This window comes from Fusarium subglutinans (genome assembly GCF_013396075.1).
Source record: "Fusarium subglutinans strain NRRL 66333 chromosome Unknown NRRL66333_c0000185, whole genome shotgun sequence".
Taxonomy (NCBI): Eukaryota; Fungi; Ascomycota; class Sordariomycetes; order Hypocreales; family Nectriaceae; genus Fusarium; species Fusarium subglutinans.
This window is the reverse complement of record NW_023502248.1, coordinates 55,101-81,046: the sequence shown is the minus strand read 5'-3', so window position 1 is coordinate 81,046 and position 25,946 is coordinate 55,101. Positions and strand designations below refer to the sequence as shown.

Sequence of the window (25,946 nt, the reverse complement as noted above, 5' to 3'; positions counted from 1 at the left end):
CATACTCCTTGTCTGCGTTCCATAGTTCTTTGCAACCCTCCAGCCGTATCTATGGTGCAAGTCATGATCCTCAATAGATAGTTCTGTATCAAAATAGCTTAACAGCGGGCTGAGAGTCAATGGGGGAACCAGGAATCTTCTGAGCCCACTATGACCACTGACTTCTGTGTAAAGAATATAGTGAGGGCATATCCACAACATAAAAAAGTCGAATGGTATATTGAGAGTCCTTGATGTAGCATGCGCTAATGTAGGAGCACCAACCATGTCCCAGACTTCTTGTTCCATATCTTCGTATGCAGTCAGGCGAATGCTTGGGTGCTTAGTTGTATGATGGGTTCGGTGAAACTTCCATAAGAAGGGAACATTTGCCACGGCGGTGTTCAAGCAACACTTCTGGACGATGTGATGGGCGTTCTTGGCATCTTTAACGCTCGACTACGAAGTGGCATGATCCCTACTCAAGCTACCGAGAGGTGCTCACCTAAAACAAATCCTGGAATGCTCGACTTGGTAGCGAATATGATAGCCACCCAAGGCATAGAGGTTGAATATCTCCGACCGCTACGAGTTCCCAAGGTCATCCAGGTCACCGCGAGTTTGGGAGAGGTATCAGATGACGGAACTTCATTCGTGGCTTATGCGGTCATAAAAGATGGGAATGGAAAGGAATATGCAAAAGCAAAGGCGCGTTGGGCAGTATTTCGCTTGACGGGGAGACTGTAACCGGGAAGACGGGAGACTGAGTCCTTATTCTAGCTCTGGAATCCTACGACGGGACAAATCCAAGGCGTCCTCTAGGATTTTCATATCTCTCTCAGCTGTGCCTATGTCTCTAAAAGACTGAAATGCCCTCCTGAAGCAAAGGGGTGAATCCTGTCCCATAGACCAGGTGAAAATCCCGAGGTCCATCGTCTCAATCCAAGTGGCGACCTCCGGTACCCAGAGGGGATAGCTTGCAACAAGGTCTTGGAGAACATGTTTAAATTCAGTACCGATGAATGCAGCCTCGAGGACTTCAGGCATAAACAAATAGGTTGATGCGTCATGTCCTCGTAATTCTTTTTTGCCTAGTGACAATGCTGCCTGTAAAGTGGCTATATCGATCTTGACCCTTTCCAGCAGATGTTTCCGGGAGAGGATTCCCAATATCCTCAAGAACTGAATTCGAACGCTCATGTAGGCAAAGCTGAAGGAATATGCCTTCATGTAAGATACATTATGTTGTCGGAATAGCGGCAATTTAGTGGCTGGGAATGTGTCCTCGACAACGTGAATTTTGGATCCTGAGGGTAAGTTTTGTAGAAGACGGTATAAGTTTTGGAGCCCCTTGATAGCCCATGCCGCATCGGAAAGTGCATCGCGAACAAGACCATAGTTATGGTAACGTTTCTCGAGAGTGTCAATAGTTCTGTGCATCACCCAGCAGCCTAGGCTATGTAATCGGCCAGAGTCATCCCACAACGGTTGCAATGATTTTTCCCTTGTCCTAAGTATCCAGTTGTGATCAAACTCGTAACCATATTCCATAGAATGCAAGCAATTCCATCTTCTAGAGATTTCAGCGATGGTTGAGAAAGTGTTGGGAGTAGTCAGCTTAATCCAAGGGCCAAGGTCTGGGTGCCAATAGACGAATTCAACTGAACTCTCAACTGTTTTCGGTGTTTCTGGGATACCTAACCCTCGAACAACGCTATCTCGTCTTATTTCCTTCGGTTTCATTTTATAAGAAACTATGCCGATTAAATCGTTGCAAAACTGTTTCTTTTCAGAATCAACCATTGCTTTCCATCCATTGTCTTTTCGGAAGTTGGCCACGAAGTAGAAATTCCAGTCATCCCAAGAAGTCGACTGCACAACTGGCAGTGGTAACAACGCAGTGATATCACGTTCATGATCATCCTCTATGGGAAATCTGCCAAGAAATGGGTAATCAATATCATCTAAATCCTCCACTACGATCTTGAAGCTGGGAGCCGCACGATCAAGATGCGAAGATGAAGGATCATCGAAAGATATGTTGAACTGCAGGAAGTACAACACGAACGCCCACTGTTGTAGTAATACTACCCGACTAAGGGTCGCGAAACTTGGTAGCGCAGAGGACGTCAAGAGACGCCACACAATTTTCAGTCTGTCCTTTGAGATGCCATGTAGCGCCACATCAAGACATGATCCTTCACTGGTACAGGCATTGGTATCATAGCCCAAAGAAATCATCATTTCTACCATTGGAAGATCTCCTCTCATGCATGCTTTGTGTAAAAGGCGATCGACCTTGCGGCGATGACCCTCTAAGTCGCCCCATGGCAAAACGGTGAGTTGCGTCGGGATCCTATCATGACCTAGTAGTCTCAGAGGCCCTTGGAGCACTAGATACAGTACACTGTCTGATAAATAGTACAGATGAATCTCCCTTTGTTGAAGCAGATACAGAGAAAAATGTGTTACAATGGGATCTGGCATTCCTGATGTAACGATCTTTGCGAGGGCACCAGTGATGTCTACTGGGAAGTCTTCTCGCATTAGAAGGTTGAGCAGGGTCACGTTTCCATATGAGACTGCTAAATCCATCAAGGCCTCGCCCACAGATGGTAGCTGGCTTGTTTCCAGAATATCGCGGGATAGAAGAGCCATGACCGCCTCTACGTCAGATAAGTTAATCGCTATTCGCAATGTATCCATATAGGACTCATCAAACACCGAGAGACGTAGCAATAGTTGTCGCTTGATTGGATGCGTCATGTGTAATCGAACAAGCATCCAAGATAGCCACCTGACAAGCCCATAGTCCATGTCGTTCTTAATAAATTCGGGCTCAATATATCGCAAGAAGATCCAAAGTGTTGCGTAAGTCTGCAACTTTGCAGCTCCTCGATCTTTGGCAAGTTCGTGTTTGAAAAGTAGAAGATGCCCGTTGGATAAGGCCCAAACCATGTTATCTGATGGCATAAACTGTACAACCGAAAGCCGCCGAGCGACGAAGCTATCTGGTATATCGGATAGATCAATGCCAAACGTTGGATGTTGAAGTAAGTAATACCAATGGCATAGTGGATCAAGATGTTCGACATGGGAGGTATGGAAAATCCAGTTCTTGCTCGCGTAAGGAAGTAGGAAGAACTGTTGGGAAACGTCCTCCCAGTAGCCCTTGGCCGACTTAGCGAGAACCGGTCCAACATCATGTCTGAGATGAGACCGTATGTTTATCAATCGGCCTGCAATCTCCTTGCCCACTGAACTGGTCCTGATGGTGCTAAGTGCCACTCTTTTGGGCATATCGTTTGCTTCAATCTTTGGTACAACGTTTCTGCTCAGTCTTGTGTCGAAGACATTGTAGCTAAGATAAGTGACCAACGTCTCTGCCATTGACCTCTCCGCTTCATCCTCATTGAAGGTCCATGCGGCAGAGTTGTTCGGTGAGTTGAGGCAAAAGCTTCGGGCACTATGATGGATAAAGCGAACCGTTTCATCTTCCTCGTCCACCATGACTAAGCTTCCACAGAACCTCAAAACTCTGTCAATATGATTGATCTGTTGTCCCGGATTCCATGTGGTCTGCCCTACTACCACGCTGGCAGCCTCTCGGAGTTGCTCGACTGAAAGCAATTCTCTTGCTGCAACTAGAAGTTTGAAGATGATTATGTGATAGCCATTAGTATCGCCCGAGCTAGCCTTAGCCAGATTTCTCTCAAAGGTCTCTGTCAGATCCCGTGGAAGATTCTGGATTGTTTTACGTATGGCATGGTCTGTCACCTCGGAGCATATAGAATCAAGTTGCAGGGAGACCCAAAGGAACCTATCAAGTGTCAGAACCGTCTAATGAACGAAGGCAGGAAGAAATCCGGCGTGTACTCACATGCCACAAGCTCCATTAATAAGCTGTTCTTTAACTTCCTGGACCAAGTTTGGATCTTGAATAACAAGCCGGCCTTCTTGAATCCGTCTACCTACTTCAACTTGAACATAGTCCAGGATATCTGGATTGTCCTCTGGAATGCAGACCTGAAATGCAAAAGAATGGGATTTCCATGGCAGAGTTTTCTCGAGAACTCTCGCAGAGATGCAGAGCTTGTAGCCACATGGCTGTATAACTGAGAATGCCTTCAGCAGGTCATGTTGCTCCGACATAGGACATTCGTCAATACCATCGATAACAATGAAGAGGCGCTGGGTGTGCGGTGGAAGTTGCTTGAAAATCCCCACAATATCATCCACGTCCAGGATGTCTGCATTCTTTTGGAAAATGTGATCGAGGTCCCTGTTCGCGACGAAGTGTTCCAAAAGCTGCCTAATAAGACATCCAAGTATTATCCTAGCATTTAGGCCATCATGTCTGTCATAACGAGCAAAGAAATAGAGAACGATCGCATTATTCTGAAGATTTAAATCGTCAACGACATTAGCCAAAAGGACTGACTTGCCAGCTCCTAGCTTGCCACAGAATAGTACCGAGTCATAGCTGGACTGGTTAAACTTCCACCTTTGATACTCAGAGAAGGATTCCAAGAGACGTGTAGTTCCGGATTTTCTCGTTTGCTTCCATGTGGTCCGATAGTCGTACTGTGAGCATGCCTGTAGAAACCGAGCACAGATCTTGATTCTCCGCTGATGTGACGAAGACTCAGACAGAAATGTTGTGAGTTTGCGGAATTTGGTATTTTCCTTGGCTTCCTCGTCTATCTTCTGATTGAGTAAGAGATTGGCCTCTTCCTTTATCGATGATGACCATATGTCAAGTTCCGACTGGAACTCTTTCATATCTGGATCGCTGATAGATGTTGACAGTCGGCTAAAGGCGGACTTGCGTGTCCATGAAATTGACTGAAAGCATAGTCTGGTAACAATAATGAAGTATTCACACAGATAACGCTGGAGGTTCTTGGATTTGGGATAGATTGCGGCCATAGCCTGATAGCGTGGGGCGTTTCGACCGACAGCCATGAATAAAAAAGAAAGCTTCTCTAGATAGGTGAAGTATCCGGTTATGACCTACCCATTATTTGATTAATACCGATGGGAAAGTCATGATGAATGTGGTTTCGGATGCGCTTACGTGAACGGTCATTCTTGCAGCAGCCCAAACACCGCATGCAATGAGATTTTGCGAACCTCCAACAACGACGTCACCTAGCGCAGCGAACTGCTGGATAGCTTGAAGAAGATTCGTCATTCGTGGACCAAAACACCTTCCGCGTCCATGCTGGGACGTGGCCTTCAAGTCTATCTCAGCGGTAAGACGCATCACATCAGACATAGTCGGGGCTGTGGTGGCAGCTGAAGATCGCGAGGCTCTAAACGCAATTTTTTGCTCAGAGGTCAGAATTGCTTCGAACTCGGATACCGCTTGAGCAAGACGAATATCGGGCTTGAGACGAGCGCTATCTCGCAAAGAGAGCGCCATGACGATAAGTTTACTGAGATGTCATTAGTTCGTGGTGAATGATGATTGTCAGACAAGGCGACTGATTGAGGGGAAATTACCCATTGCGGCTGAGCTGCATTGGGGCTGCAGCATAAGGCTGTGCAAAATCAGGCTGTTGGTTGAAAGTGCTGGGGTTGAGGCCTTCCAGCCAGTAATATCCTTTTAATCACAGCAAGGCAGAATCAATGACAACAGATGAGGATGTGAGCATTTGCGCGTTTTTCGACGATGGTCCTTGTTTTGCTATATTTCCAACTATCGAACCCTTGAAAGGCTTGTAGGAGAGGCCAAAATGAGAACTGTCGTCAATTAAATCATCATATACCCAGCACATGGTGTAGACGTCGACAAAGCAGATGCGAATGAGCAATGATCGCATGCCATGATCATCAGTCAGAGGGGCGACCTGAGAAAATGCACAGCGGAATATTGGGGATGGCAATACTTGATTGATGGCCGATTTCTTAGACTTTAGTGAGACTATCCGACGCCTGGTTCACCAAAGACTTAGAGTCATGAGGGAGGTCGGCTTCTTTCAAGGTCGAGAATCGATCCAGCCAGACCTTCCATCTATCACTGTTGAAGCCCCTCCATCCGGCTTCGTCCTTAAACTCCGCCAAGCTAGCACCCGGTTTGGCGACTTTGCCGTCAAACTGCTTCCCATCCTTGCTTGCCTTAGCAAGAGCATCGGCTGCATAGATGAACCAGACAGAAGAAGACTTCAGTAGCTTGGGCGACGCCTCTGAGATCTTATCAGCGGCAGGGTCCTCAAGCGCCTCGCGCAAGGTCCAAATAGCGAAGAGGCTAAGGTCATCGACCCCAGCAGCAGTTGCGCGCGCAAAGAAGCCCGTGATATTGACGAAGGCTTCATCCGACTTTTCTTTTGCTTATCAGAGTCAGTATATCTTTGAGATTGTCGGAGAGCGGAGCTTACCGATGTCGAGCTGCTCGCGTGCCTTACCCCCAAACATGGGTAGCTCATCCCAGCGCTTCTCCTCACCCCAAACAACAACCTTCTTGGCTGTCTCTGCAGATGGCCGAAGGCTCTTTATCGCATGCAAGGTTTCCACTAGCTTCCCTTGCTTGTCGTGGGGGGTCTGCTCGGCAGCGGAGAGCACCGAAGACCAAAGACTGTCAAACTGCCCCTCAATCTTTGCAGCGTCTTCATTCTTCTTGATAGCCTCCAGACAAGGGCTCGCGAGCTTTTCAGCAGCTTGTTGAGCCGACACGGAGCTGTCGCTCAGCAATTTGATGAGGTCGGTCATTTTCCGTGCGGAGATGAATGAGAGAGATGAGAAGCGAAGGAGAGAGAGCATGAAAAAGATGAAGGGATTGCGACAGGAAGCGGAATTACAAGATAGACGATTGGCGCTAACACGGCGTATCACATCCGATTTCCGAGGATGAAATACAAAAGGGCTCCAATGGTTGCGATAAGAGCAACACATGGGCGCTGGCTGAGACAATTATATGCCGATCACGACCCGCTCTCGGTGCGGGATTTTGATGTGACTGGCCAGACTACGCCCAGCTACATCTGCCCATCTACCGGACCTACATCCGAATTAAGCAGGTGGTGATACTATCTCGAAACTTAGTCAATTATGCGGCCAATCGCACTCATGCGTTCATCCACCTGCCTCTCTCTCTGAAGATCTACATCTTTTGGGACACCGAGGTTTCGATGGACTGATATGTTTGGTGTTCCGAGCATACACAGGACATAGTGATCATCAACTATATAATCTGGGAAAGGACTCTATCAATGATGTAACTACTCCTACACGCTCTCATCCATCGTTAGTTGTTGTAAACTCATTGACAAGATGCTCTTCTTCAAGGTACACCATACCTCCAAAAGCACATCCAATCAAGTTCTTCAATGCTGACCAGCTCTTAGTCTATCGCTTCTCTGGCTGCTCTTGTCAGCCTGGCTGTCGCCGGCCCCATTGAGAAGCGTCAGTCCGCCACTACCTGCGGCAACACCAACTACTCCGCCGCTCAAGTCCGCGCTGCCGCCAATGCTGCTTGCCAGTACTACCAGAACGACGACACTGCTGGCAGCTCTACCTATCCTCACACTTACAACAACTACGAGGGCTTCGACTTCCCTGTCAATGGTCCCTACCAGGAATTCCCCATCAAGAGCGGTGGCGTTTACACTGGTGGTAAGTTGAGAAACAGCAACGATTCAAGGTTTTTTCTGACACGTTTTAGGCTCTCCCGGTGCTGACCGTGTTGTCATCAACACCAGCTGCCAGTATGCTGGTGCCATTACTCACACTGGTGCTTCCGGCAACAACTTTGTTGGATGCAGCGGCACTAACTAAGCTCTCGTGCCATTCAATTCTGGCTTCTGGGCCATATGTTACACGTATATAGTTATCATCTGTCTTGACGACATTAAAATACATACTATGACTTCCTCTCCTTCTGCTTGTCCATTTTTAGACTCCCTATTGTATGTCTACATGCCACCGAGAGGTCATTCAAATGCTTTCTTTCGGGAAGACCTGTCATGATTTATGATACAAAAGATGAACTTGAATTAAAAAGAAACGCATGAGCCAACCTGCTAGTGCTGCGTACTCACGTGAATAAACATCCATAATCCTTAACAATACATGACCCATTTATCCAGATTCATCTTTTTGATAACCTTGCTGAAATCATCTGATCCTTCCGCCGCACCACTAGTAGAGCAAATCTTTTGCTTGTCCTTAGCCTTCACCTTTGGTGCACCCTTAGGGTACTCAATGTTGAAGACTGGCTTTCCTGCGTCAATGTAGGGCTGATACAAGTCGCACTCCGAATATTGGATGCAAGACTCGTTGATACAGAAGGCAACGTGTGGAAGAACCTCTTCCGTGACGTCTCCGCCGTTCTTCATACCCATGACCATGTTGTACTTGGCTGCCTCTGCAGAGAGGAACTTGACATATGAAATGGTGTCTTTTTCAGTGAGGCCGAGACCGTTGTCGTTTTGCTGTGCTGATGGTCAGTAGAATGCTCTAAGCTCTGCGTCGGTTACTCACGTATCCATCCATGTTATCAGGATCAATAGCATCACATCCTTTCTCAGCCGCCAGCTTGATCCGTTGCGCCATGATAGCTCGCACAGCAGCACTGCTGATATTCACCCATCTCTCATCAGGCCAGCCATCCATGACTTTACCGAGATCTTTCTTTGGAAAGCTATCTTTGTCTTTACGCCAGTTCTCCCACGAACCTGCGCTGAAGTAACAAATAATTTTCTTTCCTCCCTTCTGCATAGCGGTGATCGTGCTCTTAGAGGTCTCGAAGAGATCCATATCCCAGATGGGAACATCAGGCGTCATAGAGCTAACACCTGCTTTGGGGACTTTGACGACCTCGGAAAGGATGATCTGCCATGGCGTACCGACTTCTGGCTGCCATAGCTCTTTGCGCTTGGGTGTCGTGAAACCACGGGGGGTGAAGGCCTGGGCTTGTGACAGCTCGGTAAGAGAGGCTGCGACAAGCGCTGCAGATTGGAAGATGGTAGTCAGCTTCATGGCCTAATCTTTGGATGCGTTGATGGTGTAGACAAGCAAAGACCTCTGCTTCCTAAATCTCGGTTTCTCTGCGACGTTATTATTATATAGTCATGATTGCGCTTCCCGCAGTTTTATGTACGATCTGGCTTGCCACTTGTGGCACCTTTTCAAAAGTCGTTCTGTTACGCAAAGGCGTTCCAGCCCATTCCAGCATAGAGGAACGGACTAGACTGGGCCGATTAGAGACCCAAGATCCAATTTTGGCTGGCTTCGATTAGTCTAGAGCCTAGCAACCGAAACTAACGCACTGGTGCCGTTGATGCTGTTGATGGCCTTTTCTTGAATCATACACAACAGCGAATCACGGGGCATCAGCTGTGTAAAGAAAATGCTAAAGTTGTCCTATATCTATCCTGTGATGCCTTTCTTTCATTTCACCAATAATTACTGTTTCTTTCGTGTCCCATACGTTGTACATTGCACACTCATATCGGGACGGGCCATGGGGCGTGAGGAATGTGTCAAGCCAAGATCCAATCCCGATGCGGCCAAGAATTCCAGGCGACATTCTTCAAGTGGTTTTAGGCTGCAAAGATGCCTTCGGGCAAACTGACATGGTCAGAAGTTTTAAGTAGGAAGTGAAATGCCGATACAGATCGGATGCAGGTAGAACTCGGCCGCTATAAGATGTCACTAACCAAAGGAGATGGCGAACACGTGCGCCGAAGCGACTATGGACGAACACGATACTTTGGATTTTATTGCTTCTGATTCAAGTAAATTCAACTGCGTAAGGGAACTTCAAATTCGGTGCAACCGACATACGCGACTTTCTCCGCCTTCGTTTTGTTCCATCTGAGCTCGCGTGGCTCGTTGAAAACAGTAGCGTTATACGAGGAAGCTTCCATGAAGCCAGGCCACTCAACAGTCTCAGTAGTGCTTCTTTCGAGTTCTCTTAGCCGCCTGCTGGCTCAACTCAACAGTCCATCTCATCAATTTCCCATCATACTCAGCAGTATGTTCACCTTTTCCACGTCCAAACCATGCTTTCTTCAATGCATCAGCTCTATCGTTATCCTCAAGATGGACTAGCCATCTCAGCAAGGTAAGATATCCGCTATCCAAGGATCCAGAAATCCACGCGTGATGAGGACTAAGAGCCTCGCCGCAGATAGCAAACTTTCCATCGCAGAGGAGCTGCTGGAACTCTGGGTAGATGTAACTAAACTGACCGGGGCCGAAAAGAGCGAATGCGCCGCCGGTGTAGGGATCGTGAGACCAGGCGAAAGCGTGGTGCTCGAGATACTCGCCTCTCAGGAAGTCAACGGTAATCTTGGGATCCTCACTCTGTCCCCAAAGCTTGACGAGATCTTGGAAGCACTGGGTAACGACAGCATCGTCGATATGCGGCTTCTGCTTTGTGTAATCAGGAATCAGAGCTCCCATTCGCGTAGCATCCTGAGCCCAGGTATAAGACGTCATAAGCACAGCAGATGTATCATCGCCATCGTCCCAAGATGGGTAAACGATGTTGCTGCTAGGCAGATCAGAGCCCGATACTCCTCCAAAGGTGCTACCGTTCGTGGAAGCTTTGTACATGTTCTTCCACCAACGACTCTTGAACTTGACAGCGACCTTGCAGGATCGATCATAGCTGAGAGCCCGAATACCAGTGAGAATCTTCCTCTGAGTCTGAGGTAGACCAAAACCGGGGACGAGGCCCGAGATGTCCATGCGCTGGAGAGGACCCATGGCTGTCGTGTTGAAGACCATGTCGTATGCCTCTGTCTTGATTCCCTCAGCCCCGTTGATAGTCACTTCGATTTTATTCTCTTGATGGTTCTCTGACATGGCTACAACAGGCGTGTTCTTGGTGACCTTCAGAGAGACGGGGTTGTGAGGCGCCCACTTAGGGTCCTCGATGCATTTGTTCATCTTCTCGGTGACGACTGTCATGCCGCCCTCAAGACGCCACCAAGGCTTACCAGCTGTGGCCTGGAAATCGCTGAAGTCGCATAGAGATTCAACGAATGACTGCTCGAATAGACCGGTAGAGCTATATGGTGTTATTATTAGATGGTCTCACTAGATCACGGGTGGTTGACTTACGTAGAAGCAGACTCGGCTTCTTCAGTCTGGTCATAGGACCATCTTTGAAGGCATGTTAGCGGTTGCGAAAGCCATTCAGCAAGGTACCTACTTCGGGTCGGTGAACATGAGCCAGCCTCTGGTAGAATGGTTGTCCTTGCCAGTTTTGACCCATTCCTCAAACTTCTCGTCCCAATTTGAACCAAGACCCTTTATGATCTCGTTCATTCGCTCATCGTATGGTTTACCGCTATTGAAGGTCAGTATTCTTCAGCTCGAAGGGAGAGGGGGGTCTCTTTACTCGGGCGATTCGGTATTGGAGTACCAATGCATCTGAGGCTCGCAACCAGCGTCGAGGACATATTTCGTTTTGGGAAGCTTCAGCTCCTCGATGAGAGTAAGTGTCCTGTGATAATTTAGCTTATTGGTCAACTCGAGAGACTGGCGAACTAACGATTGCATGGCATCGATCTCCGGAATACGCATGGCCCCAATGTCGTAGTAGTTATGAGGGGATGCTTTTTCCTTATCAAAGTCATACGTGTATACCCGACCACCAATCCTATCCGAAGCCTCATAGATATCCACATTGGAGATCTTGAGGTACTTGAGCATCATTGCAAGGTACAAGCCAGTGGCACCAGCGCCAACGATGGCAACGCGACCCTTGTACTCTGAGAGATGCTCCAAGGGATCTTCATGTCCGTGATATGGTGCATGGCCTATAGCGGGAAGAGGTTCATTGCGACTGACACCATCGTTCAGTTCAAATCGCAGGCTGCGGAGATGTTTGTCAAGAAGATGCTTGGCGTAAGCAACCCGCAGACCGCTTGGGACCTGTAATGAAGGGTCCTGGGGCGGCATCGCCGGCAGATGCTCAGCACGTTTAGCCATTTTCACTAAGTGATAAGTTGAATCTTAAGTATTTATCTGAGCAAAAAGATAGCGATTAAGCTTCAAAGACTGTCGAAATCGAAGGACAAGGGGGTAGTGGCTTTGATTAAGCAAGCCATCTCTTTTTATACCCATGGCCAGCCAGCAGAACTCCCCCTCTCGACACAGTTGCAGTCTCACAAAAGTAAGCATATCACATTCCACCCACTGGTTTCCCCTCACTTTGGCGCAACAATATTGAGACTCGCGCATATTGTGGCGAGCTGAACCGTCGACGTTTGGCTGGGAAACGGCTCAGCGTGCCACTAACTAGATGCATGAGCTAGTCGGCCCGCCCGGCAACCCGCAACTTAGCAGCCACGATACCGCTTCTTGCCGTGTCACGGGCAGGTCGCCCTTGCGTTCGGTGTGTCATGTAACGCAGATACTGAGTGTCAATCGTAAAAGGGCCAATCTTTCACCAGGAAGCCTCCTGTAAGGTTGATATAGAGATCGCCAGATTTGGCCAGGAAATCGGCAATTACCGTCACTGTTTGGCTCTACAGAGATGGAAAGTAGGCTATCAGAATACGAGAGCACTAGCCTGAAACCAGTAAGCAGCTGAAACCTCCCAGCTTGGTCTGGTAAAGCCTGCGGCTGCTGCATTGCTTGAACAAAGGGTGTTCTTGCAGTCTCTGCCATTTCAGGCTGCTAGTTAGATGGGCCCATTCAAAGTTGAACAGATTATTTCTGATTTGCGCTTCATTTTCTTGACTATAAATCCGATTCCATCTGGTTTCTCAAGGGACATTGCATTGTCATCTCTTGTTAATTGAGCTAACCTCCCTCATTTCTAATGACGTCTTGATCCAGAAGTCGTCACTTGATTGGACTTTTCAGACCCCGCATTCGTGCAACTTTCTCAACCAAGGACAAGCTGTGCCTCTCACTCACGCAACACCATCTCACATCTCACATCACCCACCAAAATGCCGTCCAATCATCTCTTCCAATATTCCGTTGTCTCAGCCCTCATGGATGGCGTCGCCGAGACAGGAATCACCCTTTCGGAACTTCTCACACATGGCGATCATGGCCTGGGCACCTTTCGACACATGGTTGGCGAAATGATCATTCTTGATGGGGTTATTTATGATATGAAACCTGATGGTTCTGTTGTAGCGCTGGATAAAAATGCATGCGCTGAGCAAACGGCGCCTTTTGCGATGATCACGGATTTTAAACCGACTGTTACTGCTTCGAAACAAATACCGAGCAAGGATTCCTTCACCGAAACTCTGTCTCAGCTTCTTCCTGCGACAAACAATCACTATCTGGTCAACAGAATCGAAGGCACATTCAAGTCAGTCACTGTACGGACTGTCGGGGGACAACAGTCACCAGGCGAGAGTCTTGCCGAGCTTGGAAAGCGCCAGGCTTCGCATACGTTCCACAACATCAAGGGTACAATCATCGGGTTCAGATCACCAGCTTTCATGCAGGGCATCAGCGTCGCAGGCGACCACCTTCACTTCCTAGCAGCCACTAGAGACTCGGGTGGTCATGTGCTAGCATTGGAAGGCGATGGTGAGTTGGAGGTCAGCGCAGCTCGGATCGCAGCTGTCAACCTGCAATTACCAACAGATGACGAAGCCTATAATCAAGCCAAGTTGGTCCGAGATGACGAAGGTATAGCTGCGGTTGAGGGTTAAGTTCTGAAGATGTGCTTAGCTCTCACTGACGCAACTTGACATATCTTGCCTGTACTCTAGATTTTAGAAGGTTGCTTCTCCCTTTTAGATTATCATAGATACTGTAATTTCATTCATACTATAAGCAGCTGTCGATCTTTCCCTCTGTCTGCGATAAAGCTGTCAGGATCTTCAATGCAGAGATATCCTTATCCAGTAACACCAACATAGTTCTCCACCTCAACATGCTTGGCTGACAGGGGCAGCAAAAGAAGCAAAAGCACATTTGCGGGGAAGGGTGAAAATCTAAGTAAGACAGTCACTTCATGCATTCTTACCGCCTATTGAGTCTATCAGAGATCTTTCACCATTGGACGTCGCTAGAAACAATGCGCAGCCTCCTCGTTCCGATTCTGCTGCTCGGTGCTGCTGGCTGTAACGCCACAGCAGCTGATTGCAAATGCTTTCCTGGTGACTCTTGTTGGCCCTGGTGATGACTGGAATCACCTCAACAGTACGGTTGGTGGCCGATTGGTAGCTACCGTTCCGCTGGGAAGTTCATGCCATGATCCGAATTACGATGCTGAAGAGTGTCAACGCCTTCAAAGCGAATGGCTGTATTCGTCAGTTCAGTGAGTCCGGATCCAGTCATTCCCATGCATTGTTACAATCTGCTTCTATGCATCATATTGCCTGCTAACATATGCAAGTTCAGAATCGTCCTCTTCCATGATGGCTCCTCTGTTCGCCAATCAGTCTTGCGACCCATTCCAGCCCAGGGAAAAGCCATGTACGCTGGGCAACTACGTCACATATGCCGTCAATGCCACATCTGCAGAAGACGTCGCAGCTACTCTAAACTTCGCCAAAGAGAAGAATTTACGCTTTGTTATCCGTAACACAGGTCATGACTACCTCGGCCGCTCAACCGGGGCAGGATCCCTTGCTGTTTGGACTCACTACCTAAAGGGCGACGAAGTCATCGATTGGAAGGACGATCAGTGTCAAGGGAAAGCTCTCAAAGTAGGCGCCGGGGTCCAAGGGTTTGAAGCTCTGGCAGCTGCCCATGCCGAGAATCTAGTTGTCGTTACGGGAGAATGTCCTTCCGTTGGTCTTGCAGGGGGATATACTCAAGGCGGCGGCCATTCAGCTCTAAGTACCAATTTCGGCCTAGCAGCAGATAACACCCTCGAATTCGAGGTCGTTACCGCCAATAGAAAGCTTATTAAAGCGAGCAGATGTGAAAATAGCGACTTATATTGGGCTTTGAGTGGAGGTGGCACGGGTAACTATGGTGTCGTTATCTCAGCTACCGTAAGGGCTCATCCAGAAGCTCAAGTCAGTAGAGCCAAGTTTCTTGTCACTGCACCTGAGGGAAGGTCAGAGCTCATATATAAGGCCATCGACGCATTTCATGCTGCTCTACCCAAGATCGTTGACTCTGGGGTCATGGTCATCTACTTCTTCTCGGACTCATTCCTTCAGATTCCCGCTCTGACGGCGTACGACAAGACCGAGGCCGAGGTCAAACAGATCCTTCAGCCCCTCGCTGATTCTTTGACTGATCTTGGTATTAAGTTCGATCCGAATTTCACGCACTTCCCAAGTTACTACGAGCATTACGATCACTACTGGGGTCCCCTCCCAGCAGGCAATATTCAAGTAGGAACACAACTCTTCGGGGGTCGTTTACTACCACGCAACAATCTGAAAGACTTCTCTACAACGGCTCGGAAGCTCGCTGAGATGGGAGTCATTTATATTGGCGTCGGTCTCAACGTATCCAGATTCGGGGGCAGCAATGCCAACTCAGTACTACCCCAGTGGCGAGATTCCATTGTGCAGGTTTCTTTGACACTTCCCTGGGATAATGAGGTCCCATGGGAGGAAATGCTGGCTACTCAGAGGAGGATTACTCAGGATATTCAATCAGTGATTGAGGCTGCGACACCTGGTGCCGGTGCGTACATCAACGAAGCAGACTTTCAACAACGAGATTGGCAAGAGACTTTCTACGGGGTCAATTATAATAAGCTGCTGAGGATAAAAAAGAAGTACGATCCTGAGCATATCTTCTATTCAACGGTTGCTGTCGGTAGTGAGGCTTGGATCATTGCAAATGATGGGCGTATGTGTCGGTCTTGAAGTTGAGCACCTGGCTTTGAACGACATCGGAGGTAGCTGGATTCATTTTACGAACCCTCTTAGTTATTTTAAATATACACCATACTACATGAAAGTCGCCTATATCATTTCTTCTTTTGGGACATAGGTTCTCGCTTTCTTGCCTCGTCTACGCTATCCATCGCTGTCACTTCTGAAATCTTGCAAGGGAGAATTGTTTGCACAATTAAGTATTATGAGATCTATGATATTGTTCGGCGTGATATATGCGACGAAACAATCATGTGACTGTAACCTCAGTCGTCTTCCTGATAACGAATCCCTCAACATCCATGTCTTCCATCTCAACCTCCGAAACCCCGGAGCGAGTGGATCCATTGGCTGGGACGATCTGCTCTTGTGAAGCATTCCTATCTCCCGGGGTATCGGCCCCGTACATCTTCGAGGCGTAATTGGACTTTGTTGTCGTGTAGCATCTTGTTTGGGTGCTCAAGCCGTAGCGATTACCAGCAGCAGCTTGGTCGCTATGGGTATATATCGATCGGTCTTCGTTGAAGCGGAGCTTGGAGGCAAGGGTGTCGAAGCTGCACCTGGTTAGCTTTATCGCAGATGAGATGAGGCAAGACTTACTATAGAACAATTGGATATAAACAGAACAGGCAATATAAGAAGCGATCCAATTGACTGGCGATGTTGACAGCCTTCTGACCAGGAGTTTGGAATGGATGAATGATAGTTCGTACGACTCCCAGTACAGCCAAGAAAGCGACGCGCATTTCGGTGCTACGTGTCAAATATCGTAGAAGTCCAACTTTGAGAGCAGCGCTCATACTGGCGGTCTTGGCTGAGGCGAAGATGACGACAAGGAAATAGGCGCTGAGACATTCGGAGATGGCCATGAAGGTGAAGTAGCCAATGTGCAGATAATTGATGATAACTTCGAACCGAGCGACACCCTCAATCAAGAACTTGGCACGGTAGATTGCGATAAAAACTCGAGTGATCGCCGTCAAGACCATAAGAGTCCAGAACAGAATGGAAAAGACGCGCCATTGCTTCGGTCGGAGAACTCGTTGGAGGATGATATAACTGTACAGCAACAGACTGGCTTCTTGTAGCTATTGATCCGGTCAGTAACATTCACCTTCAATTGATCGAGAAGGTATCATACCAGCCAGAAGAAGTCTGAGAACACAGCAGCTACCACCTCGTTGATGACAGGATTCTTCAGGTAGTAAACATAATAGCAAAGCCCATTCGCAATAGCCCCCGCCGCAGACGAAAAGATCGGCACCGCAGCTAAAACAGTAAACGTAGTAATCTCACAGACCAAGATACCGAAAACAACATTGACGAGACAGATGGTGCTGAAGATCGACCAGCATACCTCGAAGTAATCCATGGTCGTTCGAGTCAGCCTGCCAAGAAACGAGACTTGCGAGACAAACTGCGACAGCGCAAGGAGGGGGAGAGACAGTCGCGCTGATCTTATGTGTGTGCGCAGAGCGTGGCAGAGTCCAAAAGGGACTGGAGGCAGGGGACCATGGAGATGGCGTTTTCTGGTAAACCGTCTGTGTTCCTTGCCCAGTCTGCGTGTGGTTAGGCTTGGCTGGGGTGGGCTGAGGTTTGACACACGAAGGATGTTCCCACTACCGTCACTGGGGAAGAAGAATATTGCCGGGGAAGAGGGCTGGAGGCTTCCATGTTCGATTCATGATCAGCTGGTATGTATCTCAGTCTGGAACATGTGGCTGAGCCTCGTCAACCCTCGCAAATCGATGATCTCTTCCCATTGTCTCGCGCATCTGCAACCACGAACAATACAAAAGATCCACGACGATCCTCCCTTAACCCGACCCTTCATCTCCCATCAAGTCTGCTCCGTCCATAAAGACAATCACGCATTTTGGCTTTGCCATTAAAGTTTGGCTAAAGTTTTGAGTCTGGGGCCTGGCATGAAATCCGCTCTAGACTAAGTCTCAATGGGGGACTAGACCAAGACAGGGATGAGCTCGATCTACCAACGAGATCTCAGTAATGTCGTCGCTTATGCCTCGACTGACTCGCTCCCATCACCTGGGAACGGGCGTAGACGGCGGTTGCGGATAATCCTTGGTCTTTGGACATTCAGCTTCGGATCCATTTTATGGGGTTCCTCAGGGAGGACGATGATTTATTATGGTTCTATATGTCACCAGTTACTTCATTTTCGTGTCTAATACATAATAGCTTGGTCCTTCTTGTTTATTGTCTCCATTTTCAATTTCTCGAATTTTGCATCACCTTTTCCGACCTAAGTAATTGATGTTTCCGTCCATCTACTTGTAAGGGTCTTTTGTCTTGATGTTCTTGGCCTGACTCAAAATCGATGATGCAGCCCAAACTGTCAGCCAAACTATTTAAGCTAATAAAAAGCCTCCGAGTCAGCGCTCTAATCTGCACAAAAGTCCGCCAAAAGGAACTATAGGATTCTTTTGTCCGGCTAACAGCATCGGAATTTCCCGATCACTGAACCCGCAATTATGAGACTTCGGATCGTCCTGACTCACGCGCAAACGGTAATAATCGGGTAACTCGTATCCAGGCCAGCCGTGCGCCGTTGAACAAGAAAATCCACGTGCTCCCGAAAAAGGGGTCCCGTCTCCTCCGCAAATAGACTTCCGAGCTCGCATTGACTCACTATCCACATCTTGGAGAACGCGTCAGATTAAGGAGAAGGGCTAGTCAGGGCTTTCGGGTGCATCTTTCCCGGTTGACGGTATCGGGGGTATCATTTCAAGAGAATCGGCCGAAAGATATTGACAGGTGGATGATCCCTGCTCGGAAAGTTGCCCGAGCATATGAGATCGTTACATGGTTTCGTCTCAAGAAGCTGTCACGATGGTCAGTGCTAAGCGAGCTGAAAACACCCTTGAAGACATCGTCACGCGTCATGCATAGATGCCATTAAAGGTTTGCAGACATCGGCTCTCTACCCGAGTTTAATGATGAAGTTTGACAAACTGTTAAACCCAAGCGAGCCCCGCAATCAACAAAACAGTAGAGCCAAATTGATGCGGAACGAGACCCTTGATAGAGCGCAAAAATAATTCGGCAAAACATCGCAAGAAAGCAGCTTGGCGCAGTGGAAGCGCGGTATGTAATTTCATCCTCTCATCTTCGAAATGCACTAACGATTCCCGTAGCCGGGCTCATAACCCGGAGGTCATCAGATCGAAACTGATAGCTGCTAGCTATATCTTTTTTTGTCATTTTTATTTGCCATGTTGTGCTTTTTGCCGTTTAGATTTCGTACCTCTTTTCGCATTCAATTCTGTGTCTCTGCTGTAATTGGCATCGTGACAGTAGTGAGACCAATGTCTTATTATGTTGATCGAAACCATTCACAACTAACGTGTCCTTCTGACACTCTCAAGTCACACTCAAAATGAAACACGGACGACAGTTGCAAGCATCAAGGATCCGGGATACCACGATCGGCAATGCCGGTTGTCGACATCTGGCCAATTTGCGACGCCTCTACACCAACAATCCCCGAATAGCTCAGCTGGAAGAGCGTTCGGCTGTAATTGATAACACATCTCACCGAAAGGTCACTTGTTCGATCCAGGTTTCGGGGATTTCGTTTTGCATTTTTGGCAGGCTTTGTTTTGGTGGTTTGTCCTTTCGCTTAACAATTCAAGGTCAGTTTGCCGCTGTGGGCATCACTCCATGATTACCCGGGGCTTAACCATAACAGTGTCTTGGTCTGGTCATTTCAGCATATTCCAGATATTGGTTTATTCTTTGTTATTTAAATAACTAAAAGTTGGATAACGGCTTTTTTAAAGTTTTCTTCTCCAACAGTAGTTCACATCATTCTTGTGGCGTTGGATCTTGCTTATCGAGTTTCCAACGTTGTTATCATTCGCAGTTTTCGACACAAGACTGTTGCCCGTCCTATATCATGTATTTACGCAGACCACATTCAATTGTGACATGGAATCATCCCAAGCTCAGACATTCTCCCGTCCAGAGGTCTTATCATAATCTAGGTTACTTTGTTCCTGTAGAAGGCTCCATTTCTCAACTTTGACACTCAACTCTAGGGTATTCTGTTGAAAATGATGTTTTGCCAACGGAGCTAAACCCGATGGCGATGATGGGGATATTTGGAATTTCTGGTCCACCCAACATATTCTTGTGAGACATAAATTTATGCAACATCGCTGAAACAGGGCTTAGTTATCCATATAGCCTGATCTTTCTATGAATCAAGATTCATAGCTGTTCTGATGAGGTCTTCTCGACTACTCCAGGACCTCAAATCCCACCAAATCAGGCGCCCAACTGCCGGAAGTGGACGCAGTAAAGGTCACATCGTTGCTATCCCCCTTCTTGAACCCATCAACAAGGATCGTGAGCCGGTCGCTCTCGAACCAATCACCTCCAGCATTCGGGAACGCCCATCGCTTTGCATCTTCTCCGTTGACTGAGATTGACATGTTCCGGGAGTTTGTCTCCCAATCGCCGATCGTGTGATGGTACTCATGATTGATGTAATCGATGCCTAAATAGACTGAACCGTCCTTGGTAGCACTGACGGACTTGAAGGTCACTTTAGCATCTTTGCCGATCGATCCGACCTTCTTGTGAGTTGGAAGACATTCTGTGTCTTTGCAGTTGATGAGAGAAGCGGAACCTGAGAGAGTCGCGTCTTGAGCTGGATAGTAACCCGCGGCTTTGGGAGGTGAAGCCGGACTGATGTCGGACAAGACAAGCTGTCGTAACTCATGAGGTGCAAGCTTGAATTCCTGGATACCCGAAATACTAAGGTCCTCGTGAGCCCATACGTCTCGAGCCGCTGCCTCGCCAACACCAATCAGCGACAGGTCAACCTTCACGGTTTGAGTCTCGTTCTTCCAGTTCAAAACGCCGAGGACTTTGCGGTTAGAAGAGAGGTTTCCGGCCCAAATATCCCACTCTTCCTCGGTATATCGGATAACGAGCTTCGCCGCTCCTGCTAAAGGATCTTGATTGATAGCGATGACTTCTTTGTTGGACATGATCTCGAGAGATTCGGCAGGGATTTGCTTGGCGTCCATCACGCCACCAATGATGAGAGGAGATTTCATCATAGACCAGAAGCCGAAGTGGAAGCGTTCTTCATCGTGCGAAAGTGCACCAAGGCCAATACTACGGTGGTCAGTCATATGCTACCGAGGATCGACAACGTAGCTCACATTAACATGTCCATGTCAGCAAAAGCGCCTGGCCCGTTGTATTTGGCGTGAGCGACAACCTGGTTTGTAATGCGCCAGATTGCTCTCCAGGCATTGAAGATATCGTTACTCATTCGCCATGAGTTGCCGAGAGGAGCAGCCCTGATTATTGTGAGAAGAGAAACTGGAATTTGCTGTCACAACTTACCATTGAGGAACATCTTCGCCAATGCCCCATTGGCAGAGGAAATACTTAATGTCGCGGTCAGTCTGATTGATAGCCGCAGCCATCTTAATGAAGCGGTTGGGGCTCTTTGCCTCAGCTGAACTGGCGTCGACCATATTGGTCTTGGATGTCGCGTAACAGTTGTCGTATCTGAAGAATGTCAGTAGGTTTAGAACGGAAATCGCAGAATGCCTTACTTGAGAGTGTCGCCTCCCCACTCCGCGAACGACTTAGCATCGATCTCCTCATAGTCTATCGCAGTCAGCCGAGTGTACTTGGAACTCCCTAGAATGAATGATAGACAAACCAAGGGAAGCAGGAATGTCGGTTGAACCGCACTGTAAGTATCCAGCTCCCGAGTAAAGACCAAATTCTAGTCCCAGATCATGGATATAATCTCCAAGGGCTTTAGGACCCGACGGGAAGAGAGTCTCATTCCATTGAAGTCTTCCTTTGCTATCCCGGTCTCTCGAAGGCCATCCGCAGTCGACGGTGACGATACTATAGCCGAGGTCCTTGAAACCAAGATCAACCAACCCTTTGGCATTAATTTTGATGATGTCCTCAGATGGCCGACAGTTGTAGTGATTGTAGCTGTTCCATCCCATTGGTGGAGTAGGAGACTTGACTGTCTTGCCATATGCGCTGGCAAGAAGCGTGGCAAATACAAGGGAAGTCATATTGATGACGATGGGAGAGCTACCGATGTAAGCTGGAAAACACCCATAAATACAGCGTGAGCCATTGCTCTTATACTCGCTTTATCCATGGAAGCGCGTATTCGATCCGTACTTTAAGCATTTAACCATAAGACTTTCGCGTCCTAGATGCAGGCGGGACGAGAATGGAAACTTATGACACCATAGTCACGATATGATAGGTGCGGCTACCTCAGGAGCTAACATACGATCACAGATTCAATTGCTAATAGGTGCGCATCTTGAATTTGCGTTAAGCTATGTCGATCGCCGACGCATGGGGTATTTTACCTGCGGGGAACCCTTCCCTGTTTCTGCTTGACGTTACATCCCGAAACGGAGATTGAATGATACCGAGGGCAAGATGCATTGACGTCGTTAGGCGACCAAATGGTTATGTGTGCATTGAACCGTTGCACCTATCCACCATGTCCAGAGTAGCATTGACCATCCCGACTGAAGCCCGACTGAGGTATGTAGCCAGTAAAAACTCCGGACCAGAATCAATGATCAGTGTCAGCTTTACAGTGTGTACTTTGTTCCACCAAACAAGGGAGCCATCTGACCTGGCATTTCCTTTTCAATAAGTCCCTTGAACCTCCACCCAGTACAATGTCCCGGCATCAGCAAACCTGGCTTGAGATCCTTAAGATCCTTCATGCTCTGCTCCATCTTATCAGGCAACGCATCTGCGAGGTGGTATCCGCCGACAATAGCGTAAATAGGGCTGTCATCGATGGATTTAGCATGTCTGGCAATGTTAATGAGGCCAGCGTGACTGCAGCCAGTGAAGATGACCAGGCCCTTGCCTTCATGAACATTAGATGCGGTAGTTTGTTAGGTGATAAGAGGAACTCACCTTTGAGTTTACACATGACGAACCGCTCTTCCATGATCAACTCGTCCTTTATCCATTCATCCTTGGCCGGGTCATATCGAACACCACCTGGGATACCACCTTCATACTCTGTCTGGCGCGGAATCTCGCCGGATATGAGAAAGGTGTCATCTAGAACAGTGAGTGCCTCATTCAAGACAACTGTCTTGCCACCAGCACTATTGATCTCATCTATGGGGGGATCTGGCTCTAGCGAAATAGGTTGATCGAACATAATTCCTCTCAATGCTGGCATATCTGGAGGAAGCGCAACAATGACCTGATCGCTGTCTGACCTCCCTCTGCTGGCGAGCCCAATCGCTGAGAGAAGCCCGCCAGAGTGATCTCTATGCCAATGCGAAAGCACAATGGTACCAATCTCAGCCATTGGGAGCTTGAGTCTCTGGACGTTTTTCTCGAAAACGTCTTCCTCAGGCCCGGCATCGAAAAGAAGAGTGTGAGACTTATTGCCCTTTTTCGCTGTCTGCCGAGCGCTCAGTACACGATACCAGCAGTAGAGAGAACAATCTTACGATAAACAAGGACAGGCCATGAGCGCCGCAACAGATATTTCGCATTGGCATTTCCAACCGAGCTCCTCCTCGAGAACTGGGGTCTGACACAGGGCTCAATGGGACACCAGCGAAAGATTGGGCATGCTGAACCCGCGGATTTGGGCTCGGTGAGATTTGGTCAATCTCATCATTGATCAAGACATGAATGTCGAGGCTGTCGACTTTAATGAGTGATGGCAGTTTGGGCGTCATACTGAGAGAACGAGCACTGAATCTAGTATCGGTCTATCATCTTCAAGCGGGGACATTGTGTCTTATGAAGACTTTCTGAAGCTATCGTATCATGCCAAGTCCTTTCTGAGTCATGGAATACGATGTTTGCGGCGTTCGGCTATTTAGGGGGTCCGATAACGTGTAAAGCCCGTCCTGTTTTCATCATCATAGAAAAATTGTAAGAGTAGCCCAATTAATCGTCATTCTCTGACAAATATTTAAGTGACCTGTAGAGCAGTCGGAGAATAAACAATGGGCCGAGGAAGAGAGCTGCTTCGGCGATCCCTCATGTTCATGATCTGGCTGAGTAAGACTCGGCAGGCCTCGAGATGCCGAGGCAAAAAATACCCCTCATAACTCCGAATACAGCAATTAAACACTGACCAGTACCTGTCGCGCATACCAACTAATTATTAAATGCAAAATTATCATTTCTTCAACTTCCAGTAATCAAGATCGACATCATGTCTCCATCGCCTCAAGACCCAATTATTATCGGTGTCGGAGAATTCCGCCAAAAGAATTTCACCATCGAAAATACCCTTGAACCAGCAGAGCTTATCTTATCAGCAATCCACGATGCTGCCAAAGATACAACAGTCGATGTTATCAAAGATGTAGATAGTATTTCTGTTGTTCCCCCGTGGTCCTGGACATATGATGATCTACCAAAGCATCTGGCTCAGAAACTGGGCGTTGAGCCTTCACATCTTGAGCTGTCAAGCCACGGAGGTCATACGCCTGCGTTGCTGTGCGACGCAGCAGCTGCACGAGTTGCAGCAGGGGAGACTAACTTAGCTATCGTTACAGGAGGAGAGGCGATGGCGTCGTGTAAGTTGAGGTCAGACCGAATTGGAGATCCTTTGGCTGACGAATGCCAGTGCTTGCGTGTCAGAAAGCTGGGCGTCTTCCTCCTCCAGGATGGACTGAGATGTCTCCCGATGCAAAGTTATACGGCCCGAGTGACCCTGCACTCTTGAAAGGTGAGCCTCGACTCACATCTATAACTAGAGACTGTCTGATAGGATAAAGATGTCGGTGCCTCGCACTCCATTGGAATGCCAATTCAAGTATACCCTCTATATGAAAACGCATACAGAAAGCATAACCAGCAGACATTCCATGAGAACCATCATGAATCAGCAGTTCTTTACGCTGAATTCGACAAGATCGCCTGTCATCATCCGATCAGTTGGAGAGCAGGCGAAATACCACGAGACGTTGATGCTATTAACACGATAACCAAGCAGAATCGCATGATCTGCACACCTTGTATGTATATAGTCGCTATGGACTCTGACTATCAGCTAACTATTTAGATCCATTGCTCATGAACGCCTTCAACGGTGTGAATCTGGCGGCGGCTTGTATCATCACTTCTGCCGAATATGCTACCAAACTCGGTGTCCCCCAGGATAGATGGGTGTACATCACTGGCGGGGCTGGCTCAAACGACAGTTCGCATTGTCAGTAGACTCTTTCACTTCAAATCAGACTATCACTGATACTTCGTCTAGTTTGGGAGAGAGCCAACTACTTCTCAAGCCCAGCTATCGAGTACTCCATTGACAAGGCTCTCGAATCCGCTGCGCTGACTAAGAACGAGATCGACTGCTTCGACTTCTACTCGTGAGTCAAAGTAGAGTGAGAATTGAAGTGGAACTTACATAGTCATAGGTGCTTTCCCATCGTCCCGAAACTTGCTTGTAAGCATGTCGGTCTCGAGGTTCAGAAGCCAGCCAAACCTATCACTTTACTTGGAGGCCTTACTTCATTCGGCGGTGCAGGCAACAATTATTCCCTTCACGTAAGCTTTCTTGTGCTCTTAATGATAATCTTCTAAAGGTTCTCGATAGGCAATCGCCGAGATGGCAAGAGTCATTCGAAGCCGAAAGCATCAAAACGGCCTGGTACTTGCCAACGGAGGCATTCTATCGTGGCAATATGCTCTTTGTCTATCAGCCCAGCCACGGCGCAGTGCCTCCAATTATGTGAAAAGCGAAGTTCTTGACAATGGTGATGTATCTCAAGGTCCGGCGTTTACCCCAACAGCACAAGGTGAAGCTGTAATTGAGGTTTGTGTCGTGACCCGATCACTTGCATCAATCTAACGCGATTACAGACTTATACAGTGGACTATGATCGAAGGGCACCCAAGCTCGGTCATGTAATTGGAAGGCTGGTTGAGAATGGGCATAGATTCATTGCAAACCATGGTGATGAACATACGTTGACGACTCTTGCGAATGCTAATGGCGAGCCGATTGGTATGAAGGGCCATGTGATCAGATCTAATGACGGCCGAAATCTCTTCACTTTATCAGCGAGCGCGAAGCTGTAGAAAGTAGCTATAGACTGTGATGAAGGGCATAATTGACAATGGCCTTATTTTATCACTGACATAAAATTGATGTTATCACTGGCAGTTTCTGTTTATTTC

The 25,946-nt window shown here is 47.9% G+C and overlaps 8 protein-coding genes across 8 annotated transcripts; 3 read left to right on the top strand and 5 right to left on the bottom strand.

Moving 5' to 3' along the window:
- Positions 1-750: 750 nt before the first annotated feature.
- Positions 751-6,690, bottom strand: FSUBG_10588 (heterokaryon incompatibility protein het-E-1; the record flags this gene model as incomplete). The annotated part of the gene is made up of 8 exons (XM_036675179.1): positions 751-3,799; positions 3,860-3,897; positions 3,955-4,992; positions 5,057-5,417; positions 5,485-5,584; positions 5,690-5,831; positions 5,926-6,311; positions 6,360-6,690. The coding sequence occupies 8 exons, from the start codon at positions 6,688-6,690 to the stop codon at positions 751-753; spliced, it is 5,445 nt and encodes a 1,814-aa protein (XP_036533952.1).
- A 561-nt stretch (positions 6,691-7,251) lies between these two features.
- Positions 7,252-7,755, top strand: FSUBG_10587 (ribonuclease F1; the record flags this gene model as incomplete). Its single annotated transcript, XM_036675178.1, has 3 exons — positions 7,252-7,266; positions 7,326-7,593; positions 7,643-7,755. 3 exons carry the CDS (start codon positions 7,252-7,254, stop codon positions 7,753-7,755), a joined length of 396 nt encoding a protein of 131 aa, XP_036533951.1.
- Positions 7,756-8,039: 284 nt separating this feature from the next.
- FSUBG_10586 (endo alpha polygalactosaminidase precursor) lies at positions 8,040-8,958 on the bottom strand (the record flags this gene model as incomplete). The annotated part of the gene is made up of 2 exons (XM_036675177.1): positions 8,040-8,411; positions 8,461-8,958. The coding sequence occupies 2 exons, from the start codon at positions 8,956-8,958 to the stop codon at positions 8,040-8,042; spliced, it is 870 nt and encodes a 289-aa protein (XP_036533950.1).
- A 912-nt stretch (positions 8,959-9,870) lies between these two features.
- On the bottom strand, positions 9,871-11,922 carry FSUBG_10585 (amino acid oxidase; the record flags this gene model as incomplete). The annotated part of the gene is made up of 5 exons (XM_036675176.1): positions 9,871-10,996; positions 11,050-11,091; positions 11,141-11,278; positions 11,330-11,434; positions 11,483-11,922. The coding sequence occupies 5 exons, from the start codon at positions 11,920-11,922 to the stop codon at positions 9,871-9,873; spliced, it is 1,851 nt and encodes a 616-aa protein (XP_036533949.1).
- A 968-nt stretch (positions 11,923-12,890) lies between these two features.
- Positions 12,891-15,737, top strand: FSUBG_10584 (FAD-linked oxidoreductase yvdP; the record flags this gene model as incomplete). Its single annotated transcript, XM_036675175.1, has 3 exons — positions 12,891-13,590; positions 13,990-14,224; positions 14,303-15,737. The coding sequence occupies 3 exons, from the start codon at positions 12,891-12,893 to the stop codon at positions 15,735-15,737; spliced, it is 2,370 nt and encodes a 789-aa protein (XP_036533948.1).
- A 259-nt stretch (positions 15,738-15,996) lies between these two features.
- FSUBG_10583 (uncharacterized protein) lies at positions 15,997-17,118 on the bottom strand (the record flags this gene model as incomplete). Its single annotated transcript, XM_036675174.1, has 3 exons — positions 15,997-16,300; positions 16,347-16,834; positions 16,888-17,118. 3 exons carry the CDS (start codon positions 17,116-17,118, stop codon positions 15,997-15,999), a joined length of 1,023 nt encoding a protein of 340 aa, XP_036533947.1.
- Positions 17,119-20,005: 2,887 nt separating this feature from the next.
- FSUBG_10582 (alpha-galactosidase D) lies at positions 20,006-23,485 on the bottom strand (the record flags this gene model as incomplete). Its single annotated transcript, XM_036675173.1, has 8 exons — positions 20,006-20,891; positions 20,939-21,079; positions 21,126-21,293; positions 21,341-21,395; positions 21,451-21,855; positions 22,474-22,650; positions 22,701-23,202; positions 23,252-23,485. 8 exons carry the CDS (start codon positions 23,483-23,485, stop codon positions 20,006-20,008), a joined length of 2,568 nt encoding a protein of 855 aa, XP_036533946.1.
- A 485-nt stretch (positions 23,486-23,970) lies between these two features.
- On the top strand, positions 23,971-25,847 carry FSUBG_10581 (uncharacterized protein; the record flags this gene model as incomplete). The annotated part of the gene is made up of 8 exons (XM_036675172.1): positions 23,971-24,337; positions 24,388-24,489; positions 24,539-24,778; positions 24,826-24,972; positions 25,024-25,135; positions 25,184-25,313; positions 25,363-25,581; positions 25,629-25,847. 8 exons carry the CDS (start codon positions 23,971-23,973, stop codon positions 25,845-25,847), a joined length of 1,536 nt encoding a protein of 511 aa, XP_036533945.1.
- Between the last annotated feature and the right edge of the window lie 99 nt (positions 25,848-25,946).